The following is a 22,475-nucleotide window of genomic DNA, read 5'->3' on the forward strand; positions in this document are numbered from 1 at the left end:
GGTCCTCCATTACACTGCTACCAAGTATCATTCCGGAAAACTTAGCTATATCTAAGCATAAATCTTTGAAATTGTTAGAAACCGGACATCAATGCATCACCATCCATGGGCCATGGCCCATCAATGCATCACTAGCTAGCACTCCTGAGTTACTCCTGAGTGTCATCATTCAATCAACAGGTATCAAAATGAGGCACCCATACTGATCTGACACTTACCAACTAACGCGTCAGAGCCCAGTCTCCCACTGTCCAACGATTCTTATTCTATGCTTCGGAACATAAAGTACCAAGGGGCTCTCCTCAGAACCATTCGTTCGGCGCCAGTTGAATTCGCATTTTCAATTATTTCAAACACTACTACTCAAAAAGTCCGTAGATAACAACTGGCAATCCTGTATGCACCACACTCCGAAATACCAACTTATAAAATAAAGAAGGGATTCGAAAACGTTCACTGCAAAAAGACTGTTTAGATCCAGAACGCAAAAAATATATAGAAAAAATAGGCGTTACTGTAGATGAAAAACCCGAGAAGCAAACAATAATCGGAAGAAACAAGCACTCGTGTTAAAAAAAGAGATAACCCACATCCCTTTCCTTCAAAACCCACCCAAACCACCCACAAAGCCAGCTAACAGTACCACTGCACCAGCAAAAGCAGCCGGCGCAGATGACACAGTCCTGCCCGATCGAACAGCCCCATTGGATCCACTCCCACTCCCACTCCCATTCCCACTACCGGAAGGTGTATTACCAGGGGCGCCTATAGTCGAAGAAGAACCACGACGAGAAGATGAAGGAGCAAAAGTAGCAGTGGGATTCAGCTCAGTCGCCGATGAAGAAGAGGGGATCATACCTGATCCCCCTGCTGCGTCAGACAACTGAGCGAAGCCAATTTGGGGTGGGTTGGTCGCGCGGAAGACGGAGTAGACGTTTTTCTGCGAGGAAAAGGGTATTTAATGGTTTTTAAACGGCTCAACGAAAGATAGGCAAGCTCACCAGAAATGTAGCTCCAACAACCCAACCCGGAGTTCCCTCTCCTCCACTAGCGATGTTCGTTCCCCTCGATAAATCAAAGATCCCCCCAACACATGAACTAGATCCAACAGAAAGTCGACCGATATTCATGTCTTTGGGATTGATGGACCAGGACTTTCCTCCGTAGGACATACCGACGTTTAGATCGGTTGAACACGCTGTAGGGAAGGGGGGAAAAGTCAAAAAATTTCCCTTGCACTCAAATCAAAGGGATCAAAAACTCACGATAAGAAAAGAATCCAGGCATATCAGAAACTACGTTGGACCCCGGAACCGCCGCCCAGAACGCTTTCACATCCGTACCCGGTCCTCCAATCAGAGTAGTTCCAGTGTCAATGGCAGAGACCGCGTTATTCCCCGTCGATATAGGCACGTTTTTGCCATTCACCGTCAACGCTAACAAAACACCAAATTTCAGATTCAAGAATGCAAGAAAGAGTCGATGTCTGCGACGACACTCACTCTTCATCTCCAACAGCCAGAAACTAGGCTGCCCCACCGCTGGCAGAAACTCTACGTCGCCTGTGAAAAGCGTAGAGTTCGTGCCTCCGAGTGTCATGACTCCCCCAGGAGCTTCTGTCTGCCGATTGGTGGTCCCTCTTAACCGCGTCATCCAGAATGACATATCAGGACTACTAAAGTCTCCATTATTCGCTAACGTCTGCCAGAGGGGTGTGCTACGCGTTGAAGAGATGGTGTTGAATCCAAGACCGAGAATTCCTGAGACGGTGCCGTCTAAGAGACCTGAGCTTACAACGTTAACCGCGACTATTTAAAGAAGTGAGTTCCTGAGAAAAAGAAAGTGCTTAATGGTACATACGAAGAGTCTGTGATGAGACCGAAAACGGCCCAATAGATACATTATCAGTTACGGTCGTTCCACGAACTTGACCGGATCCATAGGTTATTGATACAGGACGATTGGTGTTCTGAGCGGAAGAAGACTTTGAAAGATCGTAGAGAGGTGTTTCGGAATCACAAAGGGAGCATGCGGAGGATGCTAGCCAAAGATCTGAGGAGCCAGTATCGAGGATGACGTTGAATGGTTGTGATCTGAAGAAAATCGTTAGTCGTCCGAACAAGAGTGGTGGAGATGCAGAGGATCTGTAAGTGATTAACGTCATGCCAACGGTATGCTCTTGGCGTAGCTGCGCGCACTCGGGCTGACCAACCCCAAGTCTCTGTCTGTTATTATCGTTCTGGGTATTTGTGATCATTCATGGCATGATTGATTGATGAGTCCCGAGGTTGTTGTGCCTCACGGATACATTCGTTGCCATTCGCAAATGGGCCCATGGCTTGCAAGCGGCATTGTGCCATTGCACATAGAATCGAGTTGTGTCTGAGACTACTCACGGAGTTCCTACATTCACCGTACCAAAGTAACTGGCATCGGTTTGCTGCGAGGTTCTCAGCCCACAAGATCACAGACATAAACATGCTCTGAAAACGCACCTGGTTCGTCATGGGGATATCTGCAGTAGAAGCACGTCTGCCCATCCGCCTCGAATTCGAGTTCCCAATTCCATATTTTAGTTGTAACCCCTCCGCAACTGAATTCCAGTGCTCAGCGTTTACGGCATCGCTTGAACCAGAGTCAACATCGCGGACTGTAAGTGGTATGTGGACTGGGTCTGCATTTGCGAGTATTAGGAAGGAGAGGGAGAGGGAAAGAGTGAGAGGGAGCATGGGGTGAGTGAGGGTACTAGGTGAAGAACTTTCAAATCAGGGACCTTTTTGACTAAAGGATTGCTTGCGTTACGTAACATTCTTCTGCACGTGCCCCTATTTTCTGGGCACCAAGCACCAAGCAACTTTGAATTCCCAAGACATGTCTTAGAAACCCGGTCTGATCAATGTCAGTAGCTGTAATACCAACCGGGGCGGCGCAACTGTCAATATTTCAATTACCACTCGATGACAGTGACCATGTTAAATCTGAAACAGGTGACACATATTTTACCAACTTTGATTGCAGTAGAAGGGAAAGAATAGTGGACTTAAGCTAGGCCGACATGATTGGGCACGATTCTCAGTCTAACGAAGACCGACCCTCAGCGCTCAGCTTTGACATGGCGGTACCCGACCTGGAAAGAGACTACTTGAACATCGCTCGCTGGAGCCGAATGCTGGCGTGATTTGAAGCACATTGCAACGTGAATGGGGGGGAAATACGTACGCCGGCAGGAGGATGACTTGTACGTCGGAGCTAAACTTGGATTCGGCTTTAGCGGAATAAATAAATCAGCCAATTCCAACGAAGTTGATAAACGCGCTTTTCGTGCCCCTCACCGTGATAAAAGCTACGAACATGCAAAACTTTCGCGACTGCAACGCGCCGCGTCGCGGCAAGTAGAGAAGGAAGCGAAAGACGTGTGGGAATGGTGTCGTCATCCGTCACCTTACTCTGCGTCTTGTTGCTCGCTTCACGCTGTGATCACCGCCCTCGCTGCCCACAGCGAGAACACATGTCCTCGACGACCCGTTCCCCATCATGGATCTCAATCCGCCCCCAAACACCTTATTCGGACAACCTCGTCGGTAGCCCTGAATCTGAATCCATCCTTCGAACCAACCCCTCCAATCCCGAACATGTAGCATCAGGTTCTGGAACCCAACCTCGCTCACGACCAAACCACAGTGTTTTCTCCTCTCAGAAACGACCAGCAACTAGCACAGGATTTAGCCTTTCAATACCGAAATCTCCAAAGGAACCAGAATGGACGGTGTTTGGTCAATTGATGGAAGATCAGTTGGGTACACCTACACCTTCCAATGCATCGGGAGTCCTGACGACTCCATTAACGGGACGGCCTTATGCGAGAAAATCTCAGGCAGTACAGGCGCAGAAATTACAGAGGAGTGGTGAGACTACACCTCGAGGAAGTCTTGCAGATTCGTACTTTGGAGCGACCGTTCAATCCCCCGTACTCGAACAAGCTAATCCTTTTGGCGATAGTACGGACAGGATACAGTCTGATTCTGATTCTTCAAGCTCGAGCTCGGATTCAGATACAGACACTGAGACGGAGAGCACGGCATCAACATTCAGGTCTTCACGCCGTTCCGTACATCTACAAGATAACGAAGAGCCACCCCCACCCTCACCACCGAAATGGTATTCTCCCCAGAGGTTACCGCAGATCCCGGTACTCTACCGAAACATAATCAAATGCTCCATCGCGTATTTTGTGGGATCGTTGTTTACGTATAACGATTACCTTTCGAGTTTTGTGAGCGATATCGCACCATACGGGACTGGAGGCGGGAAACCTTTGCCTACTGGCCATATGATAGCTACCGTGTAAGTTCGTTTGTCCCCCTTCTTCTTTCTATTCAATCTGACATCCCTACCTCCCATACACAGCGCAGTATACTTCAACCCCGCCAAGACAATGGGAGGCATGCTAGAAGCCGACATCTTCTGCGTTTTCGGTCTCTTCTACTCTGCCTTTGTAGCTCTCACGAGTATGTCCATGTTTTGGTGGCTCGACGTTCAACCAGGATTGGAATGGCTAGCGGATGTGATTGCGATCGTTTGGGTTGGGGTTAGTATGAGCATCTTGGCTTGGTTGAAGCTTTGGATGGCGAATCCTCAGTTTGGAACGGCGTGTAGTATGATGTCTATCATCATTTTTGTTGTGTAAGTTCCCCGTCGTCTATTTTACGGTATCTTTGGTCATTTTAAACTGACTTTCCCTCCTTCCAGTGTGGTGAAAGAAGGCGGCCTCGACACCCTCCTCCAAGTAACCTTCATCGTCTTTTGCGGTATCGGAATTTCCAACCTCGTCTGTTATCTCATCTGGCCTACGGCCGCCACATCCAACCTCCAAACCAACATGACGAAAACTCTGGATTCGTTTTCGACATTGCTTTCCATGGTCACAGATACGTTTGTATTGGAGGAGTCTCATTGTAGGAATAAGAATCAGGCAAAACTTCAGCGAGCTGTTGAGGCTCATCAAAGTTCCTTTACGAGTTTGAAGAAGAATTTGAAAGAGGCGAGGGGAGAGTGGATGTTTTGGGGGAGATTCAGGACGGAGAATATGGGTGTTGAAGAAGAGGAGGAGGAGGACTGTCTGGTGGATGCGGATGTGGATCGGGTTGAACGAGGGCAGAATGGTGTGACGTCGACGATAAAGATGGAGAGTGGGAGGGAAAGTGCTTATGAAGATGCTGTTGATTCTTTGAACCGACTTGGACAACATTTGAATGGGTTACGAAGTGGAACGGGGCTTCAGTATGAGCTTTTGAAAGCCGGTGTGGTGGGGATGAAGCCTCGGTACAAAAGCCAGGGAAAGCGGAACGCGAGTGCGAGTGCGAGTGCGAGTCCATTGGTGGATGTAACCGTACCGGATTCAACCCAACAGCAGCGGCAAGCAGAGGATGACGAGGAAACGGCGATGTTGAAAGCTGCTGCTGCGATGTTTGGAGATTTGGTTGATGACTTGGGCCCTCCGTTGAAGGCGCTTTCGGTAAGACTTTGTTTCTTAATTTCCTCTCTTCGTTTGATTATATATATTGATGGATTTCTCGTTTAGACGACGTGCACGACGTCGCTTAAGCGACTACGAGAGTCGTTTGTGCAATCTCATATGCAAATCCACCACCATCATCGGTCGACGAGTCGAAGCAACAACAGACGGTCCAAGACAACTTCGGTTTTCAATCCTACAGAGTTCGGAGAACTCGTTTCGGACATCGAGAGGGCGTTAAGGAGATTCGAGAGTACATCTAATCACGCAGTTATGAGGTTGTACAGGAAGAGCGATGTGGTTTCTACGCTTGCACCTATGGCGGCGAGTCATTCTGAGGGGGAGACTCTGGCTAGTAGTGCTGGGAGTGTTAGGAGTATGCAGGGGCCGACTACTGAGAAGGATAATATGTTTTTGACGAGTCAGGATAATGAGCATGTGTTTTTGGTGTATTTGTGAGTATATCTTTTATTCTTCTCGTGTTGGTTCGTCTGCTGATACTCTTTCCCTCCTCCCACCTTCTAGTTTCATCTTCACATTACAAGAATTTTCACGAGAACTGGTGTCCCTTGTGGATGCTATGGAGAGGATATATGCCGTTGAACAACAACGTACGATGTGGTCACGGTGGTGGGGAAGGCTCTATACGGGTTTCGTAGGTGGGATCCGAGGGTTGTGGAGGGGAGATCGTCGTCGTCGTCGTCGTCGTGCGGGTAACCGGAATAGTAGTGATGTGAATCCAAGCTCAAAGTCGAAATCTCGACATGGTGGGACGTTGAGGAGGAGAATATGTATGTTACCATTTCTTTACCTTCTTCACACTAGCGCTGATACAAATAAACTCCTGGAAATAGCTCAATACATTAACCCCGAAAAACTCAACGCGGACGGCACTCGCCCATGGTTCCCAAAAATCAAACCGCACGCGCCTGATACCATCTTAACGCCTTCTCGAAAGAACTTGAGTTTCATGGGCAAGATGAAACAGCGTCTGTGGGCGTTTGGAAAGAGATTGACGGAGAGAGATGCAAAGTATGCGATCAAGACTGGGATGGCTACGGCGATTTTGGCATCTCCTGCATTTTTTGATTCGACGAGACCGATGTTTATTAGGTGGTATGGGGATTGGGCGTTGATTTCGGTGAGTGGGGGAACCGGTTTATCATGAGCAAATGATGCTTACTCCTTCTTCATAGTACTTTGTGGTTATGTCTCCTACGGTTGGAGGGGTATGTTACGTTCACTATAGCATTGTGAATCGTCCAATCCTGACAAGTTTTGTGAACTTTTTGATAGACGAATTTCATGGGTGTACATCGTGTTTTGGGAACGTTGTAAGTTTAACTTGTACGATTTCCTTCACCGCGTTTTCTAATGGTGGCCTCTTTTCTTTGCCCCAACAGGTTTAGTGCAGTCGTAGCTGCAACAGTCTATTCCCTCTTCCCAGAAAACGCAGTCGTGCTCGCCGTGTTTGGTTTCTTCTACTCCATACCGTGCTTTTATTTCCTTGTTGGGCAACCGAAATATGCGCCTTCGGCGAGGTTTGTGTTGTTGACGTATAATCTTACTTGTTTATACTGGTCCGTTGCTCCTCTATTCGGGTCAACTTTGTTCTTTACTGACGGCTTCGATCGCGTTTCCTTTACCCCCCCAGTTATAACTTGCGCGTACGGGATATATCAGTTATCGAAATAGCGGAACACCGCGCGGTTGCGGTTACTGTTGGTGTCATTTGGGCGTGGTTGGTGTCGAGGTATTGGTGGCCGACTGAAGCGAGACGGGAGTTGAGTCGAACGTTGGGAGAGTGAGTCTTTTCCCCCTGCCTTTACTTTCCATGGTTGATTCTCATTTCTTGACTAATAACGCTAAAAGATTCTGTTTGAACATGGGATGGTTGTATACCCGTTTGGCTGCGTCAAATTCTGGAGGCGTTGACGTTGAACCTCGACGTCATGAGGGGAGTTCTTCGGGTGGTAGGCAGCTGGCTGAGGTGGGACCGCAGCGGGTGAAGTTGAATGCTTCCATTCAGGATTTCATGGCTATGTGAGTTTTTTCATGGATTTACTTTTTTTAAACACTGACTTATGCGCCTGCGTTCGTAGGGAACTCCATCTTCAAATCCAACTAATCGAAATGCAAGGTCTCCTCGCTCAAACACAGCATGAGCCACGATTAAAGGGACCGTTTCCAATTGCGCTTTATCGGGGCATTTTGACTAGTTTGCAGACGATATTGGATAGGCTGCATTCTATGAGGTGTGTTACGACGAGGGAGGAGTGGTATACTGTGAGTCTTTTTTTCCCGTTTCCCTCGAATGTGTATGTGGGTGACTGAATACGCATATGTTGCTTGTTAGAGCGTACGGAAGGATTTTATTTTACCTGTTCAGAATGAGAGGAGAGATATGGTCGGGAATACCATCCTCTTCTTTTCAATTCTGGCCTCGGCGTTCCAGCTGAAGACGCCGTTACCACCTTATCTGCCTCCTGCTGAGGAGTCACGACAAAGATTGGTACGTTTGAAACGATTCTACTTCCAGGTTTCCCTCGAGCTCATCTTGTAATTTTCTCCTTGGTAGGTTGACGCAATTAGACGTTTGGAGATCGTAAGAAATCGAGATGTTAAAGGCTCTAGGCAACTTTTGTTTTTTGCGTATGCGTTGACGATGAAGGGGGTCACTCAAGAGTTGAAGAATCTGGGACGGACGCTTCAAGAGGCATTTGGTGTTATTGGGCAGTCTCCGGAAGAGTTTGAAGCGTTGTTTGAGTACGAGAGTGGGGTGAGGAGGTAGGGATGGGATTTACTATATAAACCCAGTGTGGTGTACTTTGGGCACGAACTGGGAAATTGAAATTAGGTTATGTAATATTCGCTTAGAGTCGCGCCGGAGGTGCAACTTGCTTGTCGCGATACTGGCCACTTCCACAATGGATGGCGGAATGAAAGACCTTCAGAGTATGGTTTCTTTAAACTTCGGCTTCCTACTGCTCATCGTTGTTGTAGATTTAGTTAGAAGGGCGAAGAGTAGTCCTGACAAGACTGGGATTACGGTGTGTAAATTGTTCCCCCCCTTCCTTTGAACTACACGATTCATTTCTTTTGCAGCGTAGGAATGCCTTGCAACAACTCATCGAAGCCACTCGGTCACCTTATTCTCAAGTCAAGATCTTCGCAGCCCGCAATATGGCAGAGCTCTTCCAGAATTTCCCAGATCTCGAAGAAGAGGCTATCAACGCTATATATGACTTGTGTGAAGACCAGGACTCTCAGGTGTGCCAAAACTCTGGTTTTAAAATCAAACAAGTTGGTACTCAAGTCTTTTAGGTTCGTATAGAAGGTTATACGACACTATCCACGCTTTCCAAGGTCGAAAACAAGTGGGTCAAGAGGAACGCGGACGTTCTCGTTCAGTTACTTCAGAGTGGTACGAAAAATCATTTTGGCGGACTGTTTGAGGAGTTGCGCGTGCTTACTGTTTTTTGATGGCAGATGAACCCAACGAAGTGAACGTAGTTAGAAAGGCACTCGTGGAACACCTTCAAATGGATCCTCGTGTCACCCTGGGGGTATTCTGTGATCAAATCGTTCCTTCAGGCCATCCGATGGATAAAGATGAAATGCAAATGAGGGATCGATTACGAACGCTTGTTTTGGACTTTGTTGCGAATGAGGTGAAGAAAGACCAGTGGAAGAAGATTGCAGTAGCTGGTAACGATGCAGAGGGGACTCTGGTTCGAGGACTCTTGACGGTGTGTTGATTATATGCTCTTTTTGTATGAGGTTTGGCTACTGATGAGCAAGCGTAGGCACTTCCAAAGGCAGGAGACGCGGACACTCAGACCATCGTGAAAGACATTCTACTCCAATTACCTTCTTTCAAGACCCGTTCTCCGGAAACCGTTCGACTTTGTGAAACCATCATGATCAAAGCTAAAGACTCCCGATCGTTGGATATGGGTGGCACTTCAAACATTATTTCTCCTCTGAACCGTACTCGATCGTACCTGGAATTGCTCAACACTCTTTTCCTTCAAATGCAACTTGGAAATTTGGAGGCTTTACTGAGGTTTTACCAACCTCTAGCTTCGAAACCTGTCTTGCAAAGATTACCACCACAAGATCAACTTGTAGTCATCTCGAACCTCGCTGAGACGCTCGCAGCAGCTACAACGAATCCCAGTGATACACCATTGGCTCGGAATGTCCTTGGGTTTTCTTCTTTCTGTTTTGATGTGAGCTTTGCAACATAGCCCATCAACTGCATATAAGCTAACCACGCATGTGTCAAGTGTCTATCAAGTTCGAACCTAACAGAGCCGACACCTTATCGAGCATGTCTCCTCCTCCTTCAGTCCATTCTCCAGGTAACGCATCCATCCTTCTCTGCATCACCTCAGCGGCCCCTCACATTCCGTTAGATGGTCAAAGGAGGCTGGCAAACTCCCGGTCCAATTGTCAACTCCCTTCAAAGACTTGAAAAGGTGATAATGACAATGACGCCACCTGACAGCAAGAAAGACCTTCAAGACTTAATCATGGTTCGCAGTTGGGGAACTTTCTTCTTATACGTGTTAATGATTCCGCATTTTAATACAACGGCTGTTCTTTTCTTCTCTGTTGTTTTTCTTTTGCTCTACCCAGTCTTTAGTCCCGAAGAAACCTGAAGCCTCTTTGCCGACCGCGACCACGTCAATCCCAATATCGTCTTCTAGCGATCAACTAACTCATCCATTACCCCAACGGCCGGTAGCGCCAGCGCCAGGCTTACCTATTCAACGGCCTCCAAGGTTGAACAAGAACGATGCTAATGGTATGACGGATATACCTTCTGGCTCGACTAGTCGGAAACATCCTTTCAACGCAGAGGATGTGCCTAGGGCTACCAAGAAAGCGAAAAAAGGCGGGGGCGACACTACAACCGACCACACACTGACACCACCGCCCTCGTTGCTCAGTAGGCTCGGTACACGGTCACCTACCGTAGGTCAGACCAATGGACATGGACGATCAGGGTCCGCTCTTCCTCCTCAACAGCAGCCGCCAACACCAACGAACCTGAGTCAAGGGTTAGGAGGACTGAGTATCAAAGGAGCGGCGAGGCTACATTTGACGAACACGAACACGAACACGAACACGAACACGGAAGATGACAACAACATCTCTCTTGTGGATCGGTTGGATGGGAACGGTATTAGCGAGGGCGAAAGGAGTAATCGGAGAAGGAGGAAAGGGAATGTTCGCTGATTGTTGAGGGATTGGTGATGTAATATGTTAGGTACGGTTCAGCCTTATGAACATTTGCTTCATTTGTAGTTTATCCTACTATACATATTTTAGGCCATTTTTGTTTTTCATCGATCATGCAACGCGTCACGGTCGCGCTCAGCTTTGAAGAACCTTGGGTCCATTTGGTGGTTCTTGGTGGCGGGTATAGGACCAGAACTTTCTATCAGCTTCTCTTTAACTTTCTCTTCTGAATCACTGTGGCACTATAGAAGAACGACTATCTTCTTCCGTAACGAGCCGGGCTTGCCAGGCTACTATGGCACTGGTAGAGAAATGAGAGGCAGGGATAGAAGAGTAGGCAAGTGGAAGAGATAGGGGGAACACTATTAGTCAATCACCCATTCCGACAATCCACAGCACTCATTTGACTATAACCATTGAAACACCATTCATCTGGCAACCATTGTGCTCATCTGGGGGTGGGGACTTCCGGAGTACGCAGCCTTCTCGATGGACAGCCTCTCTCCAGGCTCCTCCGCGGACATTTTGTGGGCGACGGATTCGAGCCAAGCGCGTTCCCAACTCCCAATCCCACTCGTAAGTGAAAGCAGCCATAACACGAGGCTCCCAATGCTCCACGTGTCAGCTAAAAAGCCATTGATGCTCCGCTTCTCCTTTCTTAATAGGCGCTCCGCCTCCGGCGATCGCCACCCCTCAGTTCCCAGCCATTCACAAACAAGTCCATCCATATCCGTACGACATGAATGTCCAAAGTCGATCAGAAACATCTCTTTGTTGCGAGTGTCAAAGCAAACATTTTGTGGCTTAATGTCCCATGGACAAAGCCAGCGCGGTGCATGGATGCCATGACCTCGAGTAGGTTGCACACTATCGCCAGGAGGGAGCTCTGCGAAAGCACCTCATCTTCCCGGAGGTCGCACCCACACCAGTATGTAATGAGGACCTCCGAGGCATCATCATCGATAGTTCCTATGGGAATGCTGATGAGGGAGTCAGGGTATCATTCATGAGTTATTGGGCAAGGAACCTCACCTGTCCTTGAACTCCCCGCTCGCCCATCCAATCTTTGGAATCCCCTTGAAACCTTGAAGTGTTTGAAGAACACCGATCTCCCCTCTGCTCGAGCACTTCATCACGCCCCATGGAGACAGATCGGGGGACCATAATTCAATCACGTCCTGTAAGAGGAAAAGTGAGAACTCCCATGGGTCCATTGCAAGCCATCCACGTACTTTCTCATACTTTCTGCCTATTTCGTGTCCTCTTCCTTACTACCCCCATCATCTGCAATCCTTCATCTTCAAGAGCACGACTGGTCTTCTCCAGAAGGTGGCGTAACTCTATCTGACGCCCCTCGCTCTGTCGGAATATTTCGTTTCCACTGCCACTGTTAGACTCTCCGAGTTCCTGATATCCCTCGTCGTCCACGTGGTCCTTCAACTGCTGCATAGCCTCGCCAAATGCCTCTGCATCCCACTCGCTGTGATGAGTGGCCAGATATGTCCCATATCTGATCAACATTGCCCAAAAGTGGAGTCCCCCAGCACCACTCTTCTCAAAGTCCTCTTCAGACCACTCGATACTCTATATGCAGTCTTAGTTGGTGTGCCGTAAATAAATGAACCGAAAGGCCACTCACAAAGTCTGAACCAAACCGATAGCTTCTTGCAACTATCTTCCTACCCGGATCGTTAGGGGTGAAGATCCCCAGGATTCGGAAACTCCTCCAGCCTCCATTTGCCTTTCCAAGTTCTGCTGTGGCAGACATTATACCGAGCATCCCCACGTACATTCTATGTTTGTCAGAATCACTGATGTTTGAATCGCCTTCCCGCCAAATCAGTAACGGGCTTGCACGACGGGATGAGATGGTCGAGGGGTTGGGCCCAAGCAGCTCAAAAAACCCGTCACGTTTTGGAGACCAGCTGAATATCTCGCGTACACCTGGGGTCGATTTGATTGGAAACGTGAGTAGCGGGGTCGATTCACCACTTCCTGTGATCCTGGTCTAATCAGTGGAGGAAAAGATTCTGACAACTTGCTTACTCTTCCGCGGAACGACAATACATGTTTCCGCTGGTAGTAGCGTACAGTGCACATTCCATCATCGTCTCCAGACCGGTTGATGTCCACCAGGGCCTACTACTCGGCGACACCCAGTTCCTAATCACTGGGCCAAGTGCTTCAATCGGATCACTGACAAGAATCTCGTCCTCCATGGGAGGGGATTCAGGAGTCGCGAACCGGATACCTGCTCTGATTCCTTCCTGTCCGAATAACGTCCCTGAGCCAGCCTGCACACGTATCGATCGGGCACCCTATAAAACAATGTCAGTATTCAAGAAGCATACAAGTAGAAGTAGACGTACCTCTTCCCCAATGCATATCCTCCTGTTAGAAAGCTCGTCTGTTGCACATCTCCTGCAGTTCCTTTCAGCCATCATCTGGGTAACATCGTCGGCGGTGGCTTCATCTGGATACAGACTTGCGATCTTCAGGGTCATTGCATTGACCAAATTCTCCAAGTAAGTGTCTGCCATTGGGTTGCGTTTTTTCTTCATTCTGGATATGATAAGTCGTTTGAGCGAGGGAAATGGTCCAGGTTCACCGTTCAACTGTGGGAGTCACAACTCATTTGGCCGTGAGCACGTGAGGGTGTCCGCTCTTGACTCTACTAATAGCCTGGCTAGCCGATCTGTACTGAGCGAGCAAAGAAGCTAGTCGTGCTTTGCTATACCAGTACAGCCTGGTAATAGGGGCGGGGGTAGCTTCGTGATCTCCAAATTCAAACTCCGCGCGCGCTTCACGAGGCCCGTTTACTTGTCAAGATGTTAGAAAGACACCACAGCAATCGTCATTTCTTTTTCCCCCACCCCCAATGTCGTTCCCAGCACTTCCAGCGAAAATCCAAAATCTAACACTCCAACCAACATCGTCGTCACTGCATACGGCGGGTGGTGTACGGTTGGATACTTACTGGATTCTGCGAGATGGAGCTTCATCTCAGCCTTCGGCCCGATAGAATCCAATAGAGTTTCCTCACCTCGTCCGATTTCTCTCAAGTCCTTGCAGCAAAGACGAGGTTGGAGGCCCCTGTATTACGTCTGTGAGGAAAAGTGAATCCCATTCTTTGGAAATCCCGTCGCGAACATGTATATTTCTGTCGACATTGCTTTGGGTATACAAGCGGTCCAAGAACCCATCCTACGGGAGTGATCATCCGTTTCCGCTTTCGTCCCCTTCTTCGCGCTGGTCCTTGATGTTCATTCGTGCAAGATCGACGACGACCACAAACATATATTTCAGACTATATTTTGACCATTGCCCTTGTGTTATATCGATTTTGGAGTTGTCACGAGGGGACGCAGAATATGGCCGGCATGCGTTGGTTTGTGTGGACCGTGGTGAGTCTTGGTTCTATATGTCTGGGATCCCTACTTAAGAATTGGAGGCAGGGTTCGAGTTCAAGTAAGGACATCCCAAGCCAACTCATCCAAGTCTTCGTCATATCGCTATTGACGCGCTGGTTCCTTGGACTTTGAGCTTTCGAGTCACTTATGTGGATTTACGTGACTATTCCTGGTTTGTATGCCATCACAATATAGTACTGAAATATACCCGCAGTGCCGAGCCAAACGGACGAGATGAGCTCAGTTACGCTTAGTAGCTCGGGATTTTCGACACGTGGCGGCGCGATGAGTGTTTCCCGGCGTCGCGGGTTGCTACTACACAACTCCTATGATGCGCACTCATCGACATCTTTGTATCATTTGGACCTGTGTCGTGCAATGGTAGGTACGTTATTCTGGTCTTCAACTCAGTACGCCGAAACGGGCGCGTTTCGATCCCCGGTTACCCCTTCTTGCCAGAACCTCCAGGCTATTCCAAGCAAATCCTTGGCCAAGGCTATTCGATGCGGCATGTGACAACACTCTGAACACTCTGTTAAATACCCTATGCTCTGCCCCCTACCCGCTTTGAACCCTCTCCATGATTGTGACCGCTATATTTTGGTTCATTTCTCTTTTCTTCATCCATCCTGTCCTTGTGGCTGGCGCGGCGACAGTTAATGTTCGTTCCAATACGTCTAACCACACGAACTTCCTCATCTGAATTCGTTCTGTTCTAGGGCACAACGGGGGACTCTTTTTGCTCATCGGTAATGCCCCATCACGAAAATTCTTGTGCTACCGCTCATGCCAAACATCTACTAGTTGATGTGTATAACCGCTACCTTGAACGGAACAACGGTCGAATGTCAGCTCTCCTTCTCCCTCCCGGTCAAGACAAACAGTGCTGATTTTTGGCTTGCAGACCTTTTGTCGAGCAGAGGAAGGACACCAGGATGGATGGCCATGTAAGGCTTTTCGTTATGTTCCATCTATGCTTGATAAACTGATTCATAACTCGCTGCCAGGGGTTTTGGTAAAACAATGGCGGGATCTCCCATGGTTATCATGTGGGCCAACTCGGACGGCACACTCACACTCTCTCAACGCCAAGCATCAGACTACGTTGAGCCTCAATTGGTCGATAGTCCGCCAAGATTTGCCACATTGTCGAGTCCTGTCAGTGAATTAACATCCCCTATCAGTATCTAGGCGTTGCTAATGCACATTGCACTGTTTCAGGCATCGGGAGATATCAAATATGCTTTTACTATCCCCGTAAGACTGTTCTGTGACGTGAATCGGCTGAAATCCTCACTTTGTCTACCTAGCATGACGGCAAAACGACCCAGAACCTTATCTGGGCATTTGGATCAACCAACCCAGGATCGTCCGATCCTCGAGCAACTCTTTTACAACATCTCGATAGCGGTCCGACAGTTCTAGATCTTTCGAAAACCATTACACCAGGATCAGACATACCTTCCGGGGGAAGCGTTAATATTCCACTCCAACCTTATCAACGACTTATCGTCGCTCATGCGATTTTCTGTGTCTTTGGTTTTCTTTTTTTCCTTCCCGCTGGCGCACTTCTCGCGAGATATCTTAGGACGTTCTCAAATGTGTGGTTTAAGGGACACTGGATTTTGCAATGGTTATTAGGTTTGTTTTATCCGTTCCATCGGACTCGCATATTTTTAATCGACTTTTTTACGTATTCAGCGGGCGTGTGTATCGTCATTGGCATAGCTCTCGGGATACGGTCTGTAGTCGAAGCCAAGGCTAAGCATTTCGATGATACCCATAAGGTGTGTGTGTTTCAACCCCGTTCCCGTGCATCCCCGGCTCATTTAGAATTATCATGACGCATAGAAATGGGGAATCGCCTTGTTTGTTCTCTACATCGTCCAATGCTTACTAGGCGCCTTCATCCATTTCCTCAAACCCGCGAACCCATGGCCAACAGCAAGACCAGTCCAGAATTACCTTCATGCCGTCCTGGGCCTTCTTACCATCGGGCTCGCATTCTATCAAGTCCGTTCAGGATATAAATACGAGTGGCCTATGGTGACGGGAAGAGGTGATCTTGGAAAGGGTGTGGATATTGTGTGGTATGTTTGGGTTGTGGTACGTTTTCTAAGCTTTATCACCTAATTGCGGTATGTGTGGTCTGATGCACTTTTGAAGCTTATTCCGGTGTTGTATGCTGTCGGATTGGCTTTCCTTCCTAAGCAGTATAGGCAAGAAGGGGAGAAAAAGATCAAAGCAGGCGTAGGTTACGCTCAACATGATGAATAGCTTCAACGTCTTCCGAGTATCTTTCGAGTATAAAAGGCCGTGATATCCCTATCTGTTACGACTAGAATTTGCGCTACTACTGCCCTGAATCCATAGTGTGTCCGCTATGTATACTATAGTACTTACTGTAAGAACAATGCATGTAGTAATAGTTTTCCCAATGCTGTGTTCAATGACCATTTGTCCGACGAAGCGCGGTCACTTTGTAGCCGACCACCATCATGCTATCCGCTCAGGGTGTTTCGGAGACTAGGTCCAAGGCAAATATAACCATATTGGATGGTGGCCTCGTACGTCTTCTCGAGTTGCTTAACATCCAGAGATCCCGGGAGATCATTGATCTTACGCGTAGGGAACCACCCTCGAGCAGATCTTCCAACAGGAAGTATCCCACAAACCCCTTTGGTCAGCCAAGGTCATCGTCGACAATCCGGATGTACTAGTCCAAGCACATCTTTCCTTTTTACGAGCAAAGGCGAAAATCATTTCTACTGCGACGTGAGTCACTAAGAAGTTTTTCCTCCTCGATGCTCGGGATATGATGGCGGGTAGTAGTCCTACGCGTTTCTCGTAGTAAACGTAACGGAACGCTCGAGAGGCCATCATCAGCTCCCGCCCTTACTTGAAAATCTTAACAATCATCGGATTCGTCGCACTACTCTTACTCATACAGTAGGTTTGATCATCATTAGATATCAATGTTCATATCGCGAAGTCGAGCGGGCGGGATACAATCGTGATTCAGCACAAAAACTCACGAGAAAAGCTGTTGAATTGGCCGACGAAGCTCGCACTATGTATGAGAAGGAAATGCAAGAAACATCAAGTGGTATACATAGTGAACCGCCGGTGATTGGGAGGCACGAGGAACGAATTGGCATCGCCCTTTCGTTAGGTCCGTTCGGAGCGAGCCTTAGACCAACTCAAGATTGGGACGCGTTTTACCCACCTCCCTATGGGCCCATGGCGTATAATTCCAGTAACGCGTCGTTAAATCGGAATGCGTTTAGAAAGGATGAAGAGGCAGCATCGGAGGAATCAGTCCGAGCCCTAGCAGAGTTTCATCGGGAAAGATTGACGATGTTCCTGGATGACGAAGAAGGTCGTAAAGTGTGGGAGAAGGTTGATTGCATCGCGTTCGAAACGGTGGCTTTGGTGCGGGAGATAAACGCTATCAGGATTGCTGTGGGACAGGCTTTCGAAGGAAGGGAGCATCTGCTTAAGCCTTGGTGGATTACCAGCATATTTCCAGATGGAATTTTTCCAGAAGGGAAAACTGGAATGTCCTATGAGGATTCTCTGACGGTCAAGGATGTTGTTCGCGCGATGTTGGGCGAGCTTGAGACACCACAAGGTGAACAAGCACCTACTCCTCAAGGGGTTGGCCTCAACTGCACTTCGATCGAGCATGTCCCGCATCTTTTGAGCGAGTTCGAGCATGAAGTCACTCGTGGAGACTTTTTGCGAAGCCGATTACTTTGGCTAGTAGTCTACCCAAACGCTGGAGACGTATACGATTTGGCGTCGCAGAAGTGGGTAGAGGAAGAAGAGTCGGCAAGTAAGTATAAGATGGACAGATGGGCGCAGAGTTTGGTGGACATCGTTGAGAAATCATCAATAACCAGAGTATGGGAGAGAATCATCGTTGGGGGATGTTGTAGGACGAATTCGAACCACATCGGACGATTGCACGAGCTCCTTCGAACCTCGCAATTAGATTGACCCTGATTCATCAGTCGGTGAATAAAGAGAGCTAAGCAAGCTCAGAGTGAGCTCAGAGTTGAAGTGGGGATCTGGATCTAATGAGAAGTTTGAGTGTAAGCTTGAAGTTGAAGGTTGAGACCGATCGAGGCCCAGCGTGACCGACTGACCAGGCTCAGTGACGCGTAACCCTATCCTTGCTTGTCCTCCACCATTTTGGTCTCGACTCTTCCATCCTGATCATTGTTGCGGTTCTCATGAGAGCAACTGATATGTTATAAATTTAATCATTCTCAGAATGCATAGAGAGAAGTTATGGATGAAGCATGGAACTTGGTGCGTGTTTTCATTTATCATCCAACATTAATCAATTACAATTCCCATGAATTTAGCCCCCATGAATGCATGCAGATGGTGAAGGAGTGTTACACCTACTGATAGCGACGTTTCTTCTGGTAATCTCTCGTCCCGATTTCCGGCGATATAATTCAAGTAAATTACTTCAGGTGAACGGGATGTTAACGCCGTCCAGACCAGCGCGCCTAACAAGCCTGGGATATAATCCGAATGGCCGCCCTAGGCACGGACAAGGCCTTTCTAGACCGTTCCGAAAGCCTTTCTCGCCCTAGTATAAGTAGTCAGCATGGGCGCAACGATCCCGTCATCCTCTTAGATTTGCGCTTTTGAACGCTTTTGAACACTTCGTTCACCCCCTTCCTCGATAATGTGGCCTGTCAAGCTCGCCGCGACAGTAGTTTCATTTGCCGTCTTTGCTGCATGCAATCCACTCCTTACCCATCCCATTAAACGCTTTGCCTATGGCGGCGACCTCGCCAAATCCTACGATTTCCTGATCATCGGCGGTGGACAAGCAGGGCTCGCTCTAGCATCTCGCCTTTCTGAAGACTCGAATACAACGGTTCTTGTTATTGAAGCTGGTGACACTGGTGAAGCCGTTCAGGATAAGATCAGTACGTGGATGTGAGCGTTAGCTCTTCCTTGTACTGATTCAACTTGATTTCAGGTATTCCTTCTTCGACTTATTTCAACTCTCTGACCAAGTCAGAATATGACTGGTCTTATGAGACTACCTCTCAGACCAATCTGGGTGGTCTCGCTGTCACCTGGCCAAGAGGAAAAGTTCTGGGAGGTTCCTCTGCTATCAATGGCATGTATGTGGTCCGACCATCAGAAGTCGAGGTGAATGCGTGGGCAGGACTACAGGATTCTGAAGGCGCGAAGTCGTGGAGTTGGTCTGAATATTACAAGGCCATGGAAAAGTCGGAAACCTTTACTAGACCTAGCGCCGACATTGCCAACGAAGCCAAGATTACCTCCAATGACCAGAGCCTCGGGTCCTCGGGTCCTATTCACACAGGTTTCCCTGGATTGTGCGTTCTACTGATTCTCGTTATTGAAGTTGTTGAATTCCTCACTTGAAAATGTAGTACCTACTCCACTGTCGGCGACTGGAACACAGCACTCGCTAGCGTAGGAATTTCCCTCAATCCCGATCCCTATTCAGGGAAAACTTGGGGTGGGTTTGTCGCCAGATCATTCATCGATCCGTCCAATTGGCTGCGCTCCTATTCACGCTCAGCATACATCGATCCCTTGTCGAGCCGGCCCAACCTATCTGTCCTTGTTAAAAACACGGTGACTCGCATCGTCTTCGCTTCTGCGGATAATCACACTGCTACTGGAGTCGAGTTCGCCGCGACACGGGACAGCGAAAAACAAACCGTCGGAGTCAACAGGGAAGTGTTAGTGGCTGCCGGTGCGGTCGGCAGCCCCCAGGTCCTAATGCTTAGTGGTGTCGGACCCAAGGATATCTTGAGCGATGCCAATGTTCCCGTACAATTGGAGCTCCCTGGTGTGGGTCAACACCTACAAGACCATCCGGTATTTTATTTCTATCCATCCCTCCGACTGTAGCTGACCGGTTCAAAACAGTCGACTCTTGTGGTATACAAATCGGATAAAGACACCTTTGCAAAGTCACGCCAGTCAGGTTTGGTACGTGTTAGCTTCCTACCTTACTCTCGCCCTTATCAAGACTGCATCGCAGAATACCCCCCAATTCAACTCTTTCGTCAACTCGGCCATTGCTTATGTTAACGCATCGTTTCTGTTCAACGGAGATGCTGCAACTCTTCAACAACAGGTTCAATCCCAGTTCTCTACAAACCTGATCCCCAGCACTTCGCCGGAAGTCCTTGAGGGTGCCAAGGCAATCTATGACGTACGGGCGAAGACCATTTTGCCCAGCGAGGTCGGACAGATAGAACTCCTATTGGGCTTGATGTTTGAGGGCACAATCTCAATTGGTGTGGCATTGCAACAGCCACTCAGGTATGTATCGTGGAAACTTAACTTCAAGTGTCTGGTGCTGATCTACTATTTTCTCTAGTCAAGGACGGCTGTACATCCGGTCATCTTCAGTGTTTGATTATCCAGTTATTGACCCCAGTTACCTTTCACATCCTGCTGGTCGGTCATTGTTTTGCTTTCCCCGTTCCCCGTGATTGATGTCGTTTCGCATAGACACAACGATCCTTCGCCAAGGTATCAAGGTTGCACGAATGCTTAGCAAAGTCTCTCCTTTTAGCGATTCTCTTGGAGACGAAATTTCTCCAGGTCCCGGCGTTGTCACTGACGATGACATAGACAAATGGCTCGCTGGCCCAGCACAAATTAGCACCGAATACCACCCGTCCTCTTCTTGCGCGATGTTACCGCAATCGAAAGGTGGTGTTGTTGACGCCAATCTGAAGGTCCATGGTCTGAATAACGTCCGTGTTGTGGATGCTTCCGTGTTCCCCTTTGTCTTTGCTGCACATGTAAGTCTCATGTCTCTCTATTCAGAGTGTCACTTCTGAATTTGTTTATTCTACAGCTCGGAGGGCCTGTCTATGGGTTGGCTGAACAAGCTGCTAACATCATCCGTGCGCAGTACAATCTTCCTTCTACGAATTCTAGTTCAGCTTCGTCCTCGAACAACTCGAATTCAAAGCCTACAAATAGCAACCCTCACAACGGTGGTATTGGTTATGGTGCACATTCTTCAGTATGGACGTTCTTCATGCTTGCGTTGGTCATTGGCCTGTACATGTAAACTTCCCCTCCTTTTTTCTATGGACGCTTCCCTTTTTTTATTCAGGTTGCCGGTCGAGAATGTTCTCGAGGCTGTGCTCCTGATCATATTCCCATTTTAGTTTTAGTTGTCAGGTCTACACACCACCACCCTCCCTACTTTTCACCTCAACAGATTATAAATAATGGACATTGCACTAGGAGTGTATTCACACCTCAGTTGTATCTTATAAAACCTTGTAGCCTATAATTACAGTTTTGATAACGACCTTTCAGTCGAAAGTTTCTCTACCACCTAAATAGACCCAACAGTAGGATTGAAGTTGTAGTACGGGCAGCTGTTCGTGATCGCTTTCGCGCCACTCCCACTCTTGACCGTAACTCCATTCCGAACGATCTTGAAAGACGGAGTGACATTATCCTGAGAAGGGAAAGGTGCCATCCCGATAGCAACACCTGCAGAGGCATCGAACTGTGTATGGACTCCCGCCAATGTCAATCTGAATTGTGGTAGGTGAAGTGAGCATCGAAAATGCCATAACCGCGTCCGCTGGATAATCGGCATTCCGAGGTCTGTCGCCCCTTGCGCACACCGCATTTTTGGGGTGGACACGGTCACGGTATCAGAAAACTACCTTATCTTCCGAGTCCCATACCCAAACTGGTGATTGGGATCCAGCCAGCCATCAAGTGAAAGAGGGGAAAACGAAAACTCCGAGTCACGGTGATTGTGGGTTGGCGTCCGGATTTGAACCAGGGTCCAGGATATATTGTAGTATTGAGCGACTGTCCTCCAGGCTCCGTGGTCAAATCCCAATACGTAGTTGGGAGCAAGATCCCCAAGGTTCACTTTGGGGTTGATATCTGCGATGTAATGGCTTTCACCTGGTGTTATGGTTCGCGTCGTATCCAATTTAGCTAGTAGTGAAGACTGACCAGGTCTCTCTGGACGGTATGGGATGGTGCGGACGATATTGACATGGATGTAGAGGCGCTTGGGAAGGATGGGAAGTTGAATTGGTTGTGCGAGGTACAGGCAGGAGAAGCTTAATGTGACGTTGCAGTGGGAAGTCCGCTCGAAGGTACCGGTGTATGGTTTGTGAGAGATATAGCCATGCGGAAAGCCCATCTTCGGCAGTTCCATGCTCCTCAATGGTGAATGGTAGATGAATCAGTCTTGTAAACAGTCGCGAACCTGTTCGAATCCTGATACAGAACTATGGTCAAGCAAA

The 22,475-nt window shown here is 48.2% G+C and overlaps 9 protein-coding genes across 9 annotated transcripts; 5 read left to right on the plus strand and 4 right to left on the minus strand.

Moving 5' to 3' along the window:
- Positions 1-298: 298 nt before the first annotated feature.
- On the minus strand, positions 299-2,752 carry E1B28_000213 (uncharacterized protein). The gene is made up of 7 exons (XM_043146021.1): positions 2,496-2,752; positions 2,397-2,440; positions 1,861-2,093; positions 1,503-1,808; positions 1,266-1,436; positions 1,002-1,198; positions 299-940 (listed from the first exon to the last, which is right to left on the minus strand). The coding sequence occupies exons 1-7, from the start codon at positions 2,727-2,729 to the stop codon at positions 602-604; spliced, it is 1,524 nt and encodes a 507-aa protein (XP_043014721.1). The 5' UTR covers positions 2,730-2,752; the 3' UTR covers positions 299-601.
- Positions 2,753-3,508: 756 nt separating this feature from the next.
- E1B28_000214 (uncharacterized protein) lies at positions 3,509-8,306 on the plus strand (the record flags this gene model as incomplete). Its single annotated transcript, XM_043146022.1, has 14 exons — positions 3,509-4,344; positions 4,408-4,683; positions 4,750-5,515; positions 5,582-5,970; positions 6,041-6,306; positions 6,370-6,656; positions 6,712-6,744; positions 6,812-6,849; positions 6,919-7,095; positions 7,170-7,319; positions 7,388-7,558; positions 7,618-7,801; positions 7,872-8,027; positions 8,094-8,306. The coding sequence occupies 14 exons, from the start codon at positions 3,509-3,511 to the stop codon at positions 8,304-8,306; spliced, it is 3,942 nt and encodes a 1,313-aa protein (XP_043014722.1).
- Positions 8,307-8,442: 136 nt separating this feature from the next.
- On the plus strand, positions 8,443-10,759 carry E1B28_000215 (uncharacterized protein; the record flags this gene model as incomplete). Its single annotated transcript, XM_043146023.1, has 9 exons — positions 8,443-8,470; positions 8,519-8,565; positions 8,621-8,785; positions 8,840-8,939; positions 9,005-9,264; positions 9,322-9,747; positions 9,805-9,879; positions 9,934-10,053; positions 10,157-10,759. The coding sequence occupies 9 exons, from the start codon at positions 8,443-8,445 to the stop codon at positions 10,757-10,759; spliced, it is 1,824 nt and encodes a 607-aa protein (XP_043014723.1).
- Positions 10,760-11,519: 760 nt separating this feature from the next.
- Positions 11,520-11,895, minus strand: E1B28_000216 (uncharacterized protein; the record flags this gene model as incomplete). The annotated part of the gene is made up of 2 exons (XM_043146024.1): positions 11,520-11,742; positions 11,795-11,895. 2 exons carry the CDS (start codon positions 11,893-11,895, stop codon positions 11,520-11,522), a joined length of 324 nt encoding a protein of 107 aa, XP_043014724.1.
- Positions 11,896-11,998: 103 nt separating this feature from the next.
- On the minus strand, positions 11,999-13,535 carry E1B28_000217 (uncharacterized protein; the record flags this gene model as incomplete). The annotated part of the gene is made up of 4 exons (XM_043146025.1): positions 13,371-13,535; positions 12,809-13,324; positions 12,402-12,765; positions 11,999-12,346 (listed from the first exon to the last, which is right to left on the minus strand). Exons 2-4 carry the CDS (start codon positions 12,979-12,981, stop codon positions 11,999-12,001), a joined length of 885 nt encoding a protein of 294 aa, XP_043014725.1. The 5' UTR covers positions 12,982-13,324; positions 13,371-13,535.
- A 1,217-nt stretch (positions 13,536-14,752) lies between these two features.
- Positions 14,753-16,449, plus strand: E1B28_000218 (uncharacterized protein; the record flags this gene model as incomplete). Its single annotated transcript, XM_043146026.1, has 10 exons — positions 14,753-14,833; positions 14,892-14,921; positions 14,977-15,019; positions 15,077-15,119; positions 15,180-15,330; positions 15,394-15,429; positions 15,483-15,813; positions 15,874-15,959; positions 16,024-16,278; positions 16,339-16,449. The coding sequence occupies 10 exons, from the start codon at positions 14,753-14,755 to the stop codon at positions 16,447-16,449; spliced, it is 1,167 nt and encodes a 388-aa protein (XP_043014726.1).
- A 221-nt stretch (positions 16,450-16,670) lies between these two features.
- Positions 16,671-18,171, plus strand: E1B28_000219 (uncharacterized protein; the record flags this gene model as incomplete). The annotated part of the gene is made up of 3 exons (XM_043146027.1): positions 16,671-16,739; positions 16,802-16,947; positions 17,142-18,171. The coding sequence occupies 3 exons, from the start codon at positions 16,671-16,673 to the stop codon at positions 18,169-18,171; spliced, it is 1,245 nt and encodes a 414-aa protein (XP_043014727.1).
- A 165-nt stretch (positions 18,172-18,336) lies between these two features.
- On the plus strand, positions 18,337-21,553 carry E1B28_000220 (uncharacterized protein). Its single transcript, XM_043146028.1, has 10 exons — positions 18,337-18,486; positions 18,543-18,605; positions 18,657-19,121; positions 19,175-19,541; positions 19,599-20,052; positions 20,104-20,166; positions 20,219-20,502; positions 20,561-20,640; positions 20,695-20,990; positions 21,047-21,553. The coding sequence occupies exons 3-10, from the start codon at positions 18,875-18,877 to the stop codon at positions 21,263-21,265; spliced, it is 2,010 nt and encodes a 669-aa protein (XP_043014728.1). The 5' UTR covers positions 18,337-18,486; positions 18,543-18,605; positions 18,657-18,874; the 3' UTR covers positions 21,266-21,553.
- Positions 21,539-22,387, minus strand: E1B28_000221 (uncharacterized protein; the record flags this gene model as incomplete). The annotated part of the gene is made up of 2 exons (XM_043146029.1): positions 21,539-21,743; positions 21,879-22,387. The coding sequence occupies 2 exons, from the start codon at positions 22,385-22,387 to the stop codon at positions 21,539-21,541; spliced, it is 714 nt and encodes a 237-aa protein (XP_043014729.1).
- Between the last annotated feature and the right edge of the window lie 88 nt (positions 22,388-22,475).

The sequence above is a fragment of the Marasmius oreades genome, chromosome 1, assembly GCF_018924745.1.
Source record: "Marasmius oreades isolate 03SP1 chromosome 1, whole genome shotgun sequence".
Lineage (NCBI taxonomy): Eukaryota > Fungi > Basidiomycota > Agaricomycetes > Agaricales > Marasmiaceae > Marasmius > Marasmius oreades.

Bases quoted from the DNA above. Each gene is read 5' to 3' on its own strand.
- E1B28_000213 (XM_043146021.1), bottom strand. From the start codon at position 2,729: ATGCTCCCTCTCACTCTTTCCCTCTCCCTCTCCTTCCTAATACTCGCA. The intron at 2,094-2,396 runs GTGAGTAGTCTC...GATTTTCTTCAG, and splicing joins ACGGTGAATGTAGGAACTCC to ATCACAACCATTCAACGTCA. The intron at 1,809-1,860 runs GTATGTACCATT...TTCTTTAAATAG, and splicing joins GGTCTCATCACAGACTCTTC to TCGCGGTTAACGTTGTAAGC.
- E1B28_000220 (XM_043146028.1), top strand. From the start codon at position 18,875: ATGTGGCCTGTCAAGCTCGCCGCGACAGTAGTTTCATTTGCCGTCTTT. The intron at 19,122-19,174 runs GTACGTGGATGT...ACTTGATTTCAG, and splicing joins AGCCGTTCAGGATAAGATCA to GTATTCCTTCTTCGACTTAT. The intron at 20,503-20,560 runs GTATGTATCGTG...TATTTTCTCTAG, and splicing joins GCATTGCAACAGCCACTCAG to TCAAGGACGGCTGTACATCC.